We start from the raw sequence: 7,734 nt of genomic DNA on the forward strand, positions 1-7,734 counted from the left end.
TACTAATGGGTCCGACTCAACAAGTCTGGTCCGATTCTGGGATCAAACTCCGACGAAAGTGTCCGGTCTTAAAGTTATTCCCAGGACTATTCGCTGTGATCAACTCCGCGAAATTGTTTACCGGCATGGTTTACTAAACAATATATGCTGATCCCTGACGATCTTGTCAACTGTAAGCTCAGAGCTGGGCTCATCTGCAACGCCGGCACACCTCTGGCACCTCTCCAGGAACAGAAAACAAGCGTTTCCGCCCTATCGCAGCTGTCAGCTTCCTAACCACAATCATACTAAGCTCTTCGACCGTGTCATACTAAGCTCTTCCCAAGCATGCAACCCTGTCAACTCGCTTCAGGGTCTTGATCCACACTCTGTCAGATAGCTAATGCCAGCGTGGCTGAGCCCATGATGACCGGCCCGCTTCTAGGCTGATTCTAAATTTATACTTAGTTTGCTAATTAGGAGTTTGCTGTGCATTGGCGGCTCGAACAGTTGGCCTTGGCTCATTTATTATAGCAAACGCCTTTTGCTGTTGCGGGCTTACAGAACTAGTACTTACTCTGCGCACGCCCTGCTTGTATGTTTGGAGCCGCTTCCCGCCAAAGCGTGGCATAAGTATATTGGCAAAACTCGAGCCGTCTGCGTCGACTTTCCTTTCTTTCCTTTCTTTGTCAAGTCTTTAGCCATTGTCGTATCGTCTTCTATTCAAAAATGGGTAAGGGAGGTCGCATCGCGTGCATCGCGGTGCCATATCTATGGACGATAGGTGCTTTAGTTGCCATCATTTTCGTGGGCATCGGTTCCACGGACTCTGATTCAGCCACACTAAACAAGCTGTACTTTATGAGGGTGAGTTTTCTTGGCTTGCGTCGCAGATTTCGAATGCCGTCTATCTGCGCAGAATCCTCTAACTAATTCTCATAGGCCGATCTCTCCAATGTCACGGCCGTTGAAGCGACTAGATTTGGCGACCAGCTGCTGAACCTCACCTCAACCGCTATGCGAAATGCTAATGCCACCGAGGAGCTTGCCGCGGCTATGGAGGAGGCGGAGAAGGACGGCGAACTACGCGATTTCTACAACATTGGTCTCTTCGGTTATTGCTCCGGAGAAAAGAAGGGCAACGAATTTGAGGTCGACTTCTGCAGCAAGCCCAAGGGAAGCTTCTGGTTCAACCCGCTAGAGGTCTGGCACTTGAACATCAGCGGCGTGCCTGACTTGCTCCCAACACACCTCCAGTCTGAGCTCAAGACTTACCAAAAGGTGTCTCACTGGATGTTTGTTTCATATGTCCTTGCCTTTGCTACTACCTGTCTTCAGCTGCTGGTTGGCTTTTCGGCTATTTTCAGCCGCATTGGAAGCTTGGCTACCACCGTCGTGGCTGTGGTAAGTCTAAATTTGTCGCATTTGAGCATCTGACGTACCGTTTTACTAACAAATTTCTACAGGTTGCAACCATCTTCATGTTCGCCGCAAGCATTACTTCAACCGCTCTGTTTGTAGTCCTAACCGGTGTCTTTAACTCGTCCCTCAAAGAATACGGTGTCAAGGCCAACTTGGGCGGCAACCTCTTTGCCGCATCATGGCTCGCCGCTGCGTTATCCCTGGCAAGCTCAGTTCTGTGGCTCTTCAGCTCTTGTTGCTGCTCGGGCCGCTCTTCAGCTCCTCGCTCTGCTCCGCAGCACAACTACGAAAAGGTTGATATGGGAGCTGGCTCTGCCTCTCACGGGGGGCATACCACAGCTCCAGCGCCCACCTTCGATAACACAAATACGGCATATGAGCCATACCGCCACAAATAAACACGCAATGGGATACCAACTTCCTATGTTATGAGGACGGGGAAAAGAGAGAATTTACACGGTGTACATAGTATTTTTAGGAGTGGTTGGCTTTTCTTTTCTTTCTTTTACCTTGATGTATAGAGCGTGATTTTTGTCAATGGACGGGGACAAATTATAGGCGCCAGTGCTGGAACTCTTATATCAGAGCTGTTATGCTCAAGCAAAATGTATAAATTTTAAGACATTCGTCTCACTTGGTTTACTCAGCATGCTTTGATGTCTCAATTCACACAAGCCTACGGGTTTTCTCATAATATTCCGGCAAGGTGTAGGGTTTGATGCTTTTGCGGAATAATGCAGAACTCATTGGTGTAAGTCAAAGCCTGATTCCCAAAGGCCGTCACCTTCATCGGCTTCAGATACTTACATCAATATAACCTGTCACATTGGAACATAATGTGACAGCTTTGACCACTGTCTCCGGTGCTCTTCACAATTCGCCGAATATGCAGCCAGGTGGATTTGGAGCTGGAATATGGAGCAATAATACCCTGCGGCCGCATTAGGTAGGCTGAATCACTTGCTGCAGGCAGGGAAGCTGAGCCTACGAGTTCTGTTGCTAACGATATTGGTAAATAAATTCCGTACGCGTGACATGATCCTAGTTCAAGGGCGCAACCGGTAGGAATATGACAGGTGCGCAACCAGAAGTCATATACGCCTTTGCTGCAATAGCCTCGGACAAGTGGAAAGTCCCAAGAAGGTCAATAATGCCGGCCCAATAAATGAAAGAGAACGCTTCACGACGACGCTAATACTGCCATTATTGGCTTCAGCCCTACGACGAGGGTCTGGACGAACTGCATAGCCCCATTTTACCGCGCAGGGAGGCTGTGATGCCAACGACCCTTGCTCTTTCACATTCGGCAAGGTCTCCACGAACATTCGTGGCGGTGTCTCTCAGCTGAGGCTTCCTCGTGAATTACACTACAAAAAGATTGAAGAAATGGGAAACTCAGTTTGAACAATAGCGTTCATAATAGATTCACTGTAAAAAATTCCAGGAGAGTAGACATAGGCTGGGTGAAATTCTGCTTCCTCTTCTGCATCATTTTGGATTCTCCCACATGCTCATGGTAATCGTTTATACAGCAACGAAGGCCAATGTCTACAATGATACATGCAACTCTTGTAATTCATCAAAACAAATGTGCTGTAATATAAACTTGTATACATAATGATGATGTATATTCTATACAGCAAGTGTCTCTACCTCATATTTAAGATCGAGCATCGGTTCAGGGTAGATTGAGCAAGGGTGTCTTCATCCTGGGTTAATTCAGAATGTCAAGTCCAACGACTGCCTCCCAGCCTTCCACTGCTTCGAGTTCAGCTTTATCACAGTTGGACCTATGTCACCTGATGATCTCATCACACTTCCGGGTGAACGTTGGTTGAGCACATCATCATTTTGAACAACTCTCCTTTGCTGCAGCAACACCCACATCAACTTCTAACAGACACGACATATCATTGAAGACTGATACCATTTAAGAAAAAAGTACATTGCAAGGTAGTCTGTAAATAGAGACACAATCTTTCTTCCTCCCCCTAAGCTACAGTATGGCTTCTCAACATCGCTAGAATTGATGAACCTATGCAACTATGGCAGTGGTTTCTCGAAGACAATTCACGAATAATGCTCTCAGCCGAAAGCGGCCCATCGAATCAATCAGCTAAGACTCCAAAAAGTTCAGCACATCCCTGCCGAATTGGGTCGGGAAATGGAAGAGGAAGCCGTGGCCACTTCGCGGGTAAACAATGAGCGTTCCGTTGGGTACTTTTTGCTGAATCACCCAACTGTTGACAGTGGGGAGCATATAATCGTCCTACATCAAGTAGATATTAGCACAAGGGCTTCGTTACAGATGGTAAAGCACACTTACATGACCGTTTGCTACTAGAACAGGCATATTCAAATCCGCGAGTCTGTCATAGGATCCGTTGAGTCCTTGAGAGGTCTCGGGCGTAAATAACTCAGTAATACCGTTGCGCATTGTGTTCATTCCGTCGCCTCCATCAGTCAGACCGTCGCTGAGAAATTTAACGTGCTCTTCACCGGGGCTCTCGACGCCTCGCTCGTGGATTCTCTCCCAATAACCCTGAGCAGCATACTCTCCTTCTTTGGTCATAGGAAAGAACAAGATTCGCATCTGCGGCAATTCCATGTGCTTGGCTCCAGAGTGTTCCAAAACGCCAGCCATGTTTGGAGTAGGAACCGACTCTGGTCCAGCACTGGGACCGGTGCCGCAAAGAACAAGCTTCCGTACCTTGATGGTAGACGGTGCATTCAGTCCGACGAGCTGGGTCACCATTCCACCAATGCTAAATCCCAGAACGTCGACTTCAGTGACACCAATAAGGCCGAGGAAAGTGTGTACATCAGCAGCCATCTGGCGGATTGTTGAAGCGACCTGCCCAGTGCTTCGGCCTGCGCCAGGATAATCGTAGAGAATCACATTTCGACGCGCCGCGATGGTATTGATCAACAGAGGGTCCCAAATGATCCATTGTAGACCTGAAATGGCCCAAGCAGAGCAAAGGGGTTCCTGTGGCGGCTCCAATACGGCGGTAAGCATACTTGGCTCCATTGGGAGCCTGTACATATTGGGTCTTGGCTGTTTGCTGGGTTGACATGTTGATGGAGAGATGATGAATAGTTTGTCTTGAAATATATATCGAGTTTGATCTTGCTATCTGATGATGAACATGTTGTTGAACGGGAGAGCATACAGCGTATTATATACAGTTCAATGTGCTGGCCAAGTGCAGGCAACATTGACAACTCTTTCTATCTCATTATGAATTCCTACAAATCCGAATCTACTATCCACATGTTCAAGAAAACAATACATCGAGGCAGTCTCCTATTTCAGGAAGCAGACCTCTTCCCATCAAAAAGCAACAAAGCTCCCGAGAGATTACGGAGTAGCTTTACCGGATTTGCATCTCGGTAAATAGAGCGGCAATAATCGAGATCTCCCTCGCAGCCATGTCGGGTTAAAATCGATGCGCTTTGCCCAAACAGGAACCTGCACGACGAGCGAGTTCCGGTGCAATTATTTTTTATGCACCATCTGTTTCCTGTGAATTGTTTACAAATTCGCGTGATGAAACAATCGGCCGTGATACTGTCAGTTGGGAATCGCTGTATTACAAATTTGGTCACATAAATCTCCACAATTGGTCAGAATTAGACGTGCACTCAGTGGGAACATCTAATCAACTCGGCAGTAAGTACGGCAAAAGAAGGGAATCAACATATATAATCATAAACATTGATTTTCGTAAACTATGTGGTGATAGAAGTTAAAATATCAACATGAATATACCAGTCTCTATATACGGAATAACGAGATGGTAGATACTAATAATTCCTTAAACTGCTTAGGCATACCAGAGCTCAGCATCATCAACGATAAGGTTGGTGGTGGTGATAACAGAAGAGCCAGTATACGCGAAAGCATAGCCTTGAACCTGGATCCAATCGGCACTGGTTTCATTGACAAAAACCTGCCAAGGTCCAAAGTTTCCAGACGTGAGAGGAAAGTCTTGGAACAACTGGTCCTTTCCGTCGGAAGTCTTGACATGAATCTGAACAGTGACGTTCGTGATACCCGGGGCCAGCTGATCCTCGCCGTAGACAAATCCTGCATGGAAAAAGCCCGCGTTAAGCTTCTCCGACTCTGGGGCGTGGAATCTGATTCCATCGGCGAGGTTGAGGAGAACGTTGCTGCCGGAGGAAGCCCATTCAGCAAAGTAAGTGAAGGGCTGAGAGTTGGGACAAGCAGCAGTCTTGGTGGAGTTGATGACCAAGTTGTATTCAGTGCCGGTGATAATGATGCCCTAACGTTGCCATTAGCTCACTAACAGGCACAGGGAAAAGACATCAGTAACTTACGTGGTAAGGATCCTCCTGAGAAAGCTGCGACCTTCCGCATGATTCCTCATTGGAGACCGCGATATCGTCAAACTAATAAAGATTAGCCATCTTGTTAATAACATTCTATTGCCCGACTCACTGTCAAAGTAACATCAGGAGCACCGAGAGCAGAGGCCCCAAGGGCGGCGGCAGCAGCGGCCAGGAAGACGCGAGACAGAACAGCCATGGCGAATTGCGATATTGGAGAATGTGTAAAAGATCTAGGAATGCTTGTTCTCTGAAGTCCTGTGTTGAATTCTTCTTTACTTGGAGGAAATGGACGTCCCTTTTATACATGAATGAACTCTTGGATTTGTGTAAGCCATAACCCAATTGACTGACTATTGTGGAGTCCGATTTGCACAGGGGAGTGTCGATTCGAGATGCAACGAAAGTATCAGGCCACTTGACTAGTCCTAGCATGTACAAGATCAGCATAGCAACATACTAAAGAGGCATAAACAACAAGGTCAGCGTAGCAATATGTTCAAAATATTCGTATATGCTAAGTTGCTGATGCCATCTTTCGCGATCGAATTAGAGCCTTCCTAAGTGGGTTACGAAATGCGAAACCTTACTTGCTACCTGTCCATTGGCTTAGTAACATTTCCATTAGCCTGTTAAGGGTTGAAACCAACAGTTGCAAGTGTATAAGCAAGTGTATAAGCGAGGCCTATAAGTTCTCCGTAGACTCTGTAAGTAACTCAAATACTCTATAGCAGTGAAATAAATGCAAATACATTTAACAAAGTTTATCACTGTAAATCAACAGTACCCCAAGTTAGCACAATACATCAACAGATGTATTAACCGGAAAATTAAAATTAGACACATGTTTGACTAGTTGATTGTGAGACAAAGACTATAGTTGGCCGGCAACTAAAACGATCATGGGTCGGCAACTCAATGTTACGGTGAGCATTACTTCGCAGATCCTAGGCAGACGTCTATGCACATTCTCCTTCCCTGTTAGGCAATCCAATTCAACCCGAGAAACATCACATCTGTGGTATAAATGTTCATTGAAACAACAAATAATGCATCAGCAAGGGGTGCATGATGCTATTCGCAAAGCATATTAGTCTATAGAAATGATTCATTTGGGCTCACATGCCTCTCGTGTTGCCTGTGTTGCTGCGTTACCGCATCGTGTGTTGCTGTGTTATTGAGTCTTACTTCTTACAAGAAGGGAAAGGCTTACGAGAGAGAGGCGATGCCAAGAATAAGCTATGGGTTTCTTTGTTGTCCGAAGCTGCATGAAATGTATACGCGTTCATTGTATTTTCCTCGTGTCACGAGCCAACTCTTATGGCCGCAACCACGGGCCGCCCCGGGTGGAAGGCTACGGATAAACAACAGGCCGACTAACTAATAAGGAATAACTTAATAAAATCGATTATTAAGTTAATTAAGTATAACTTAATAAACTCTATCGTCGAGGATATTAAGGACACCCAGCTAACTAAGTATATAACTTCTACTTCTTTACACTTATTTAAAATAGTTAAATAGCTAGTTGTAAATATAAAATAATACTTAATTATACTTACTAAAGTATTATTTATTAGTTATATAAATAAACCCTTTTATTTTTATTAATTACCCGCTAGTTTAGCCTAGCTTATCCGCTAATATAAACCTAGTATAAGGTTTATTCTTTAAAAATTCCTCTTATACTAACCCTATAAAAGCTTAGCTTATTATACATTTATAACTTTTATTTAGAGGTTACCTTAGACTATAGGTAATACTACTACAAAGGTATTAAATAGTTAAATTCTATATACTAGACACTAGAATAAATTAAGAAAGTATTACTTAAAGTTATAAAAATAGTAATATAAAATTTAAAAAAATACCTAAAGTTAAAATAGCTAACGAAGACCTTTAACCTTAGTAACAGCAGCTATTACTGCCTTAGCTATAACTTATAATTACCTAAATAGAAGAAAAAATTCTAGCTTTTAAAGA

At 44.6% G+C, this 7,734-nt stretch overlaps 3 protein-coding genes across 3 annotated transcripts; 1 reads left to right on the top strand and 2 right to left on the bottom strand.

Moving 5' to 3' along the window:
• The first annotated feature begins 480 nt into the window (after positions 1-480).
• Positions 481-2,224, top strand: V8C40DRAFT_231746 (SUR7/PalI family protein). Its single transcript, XM_083212990.1, has 3 exons — positions 481-846; positions 922-1,383; positions 1,446-2,224. Exons 1-3 carry the CDS (start codon positions 709-711, stop codon positions 1,797-1,799), a joined length of 954 nt encoding a protein of 317 aa, XP_083079842.1. The 5' UTR covers positions 481-708; the 3' UTR covers positions 1,800-2,224.
• A 1,293-nt stretch (positions 2,225-3,517) lies between these two features.
• Positions 3,518-4,478, bottom strand: V8C40DRAFT_272327 (alpha/beta fold hydrolase; the record flags this gene model as incomplete). Its single annotated transcript, XM_083220345.1, has 3 exons — positions 3,518-3,670; positions 3,728-4,359; positions 4,409-4,478. The coding sequence occupies 3 exons, from the start codon at positions 4,476-4,478 to the stop codon at positions 3,518-3,520; spliced, it is 855 nt and encodes a 284-aa protein (XP_083079843.1).
• A 655-nt stretch (positions 4,479-5,133) lies between these two features.
• Positions 5,134-5,950, bottom strand: V8C40DRAFT_279689 (uncharacterized protein; the record flags this gene model as incomplete). Its single annotated transcript, XM_083221275.1, has 3 exons — positions 5,134-5,687; positions 5,743-5,814; positions 5,864-5,950. 3 exons carry the CDS (start codon positions 5,948-5,950, stop codon positions 5,229-5,231), a joined length of 618 nt encoding a protein of 205 aa, XP_083079844.1. The 3' UTR covers positions 5,134-5,228.
• Between the last annotated feature and the right edge of the window lie 1,784 nt (positions 5,951-7,734).

Source organism: Trichoderma camerunense (genome assembly GCF_050948025.1).
Source record: "Trichoderma camerunense strain CBS 138272 chromosome Unknown V8C40scaffold_1, whole genome shotgun sequence".
Classification (NCBI taxonomy): Eukaryota; Fungi; Ascomycota; class Sordariomycetes; order Hypocreales; family Hypocreaceae; genus Trichoderma; species Trichoderma camerunense.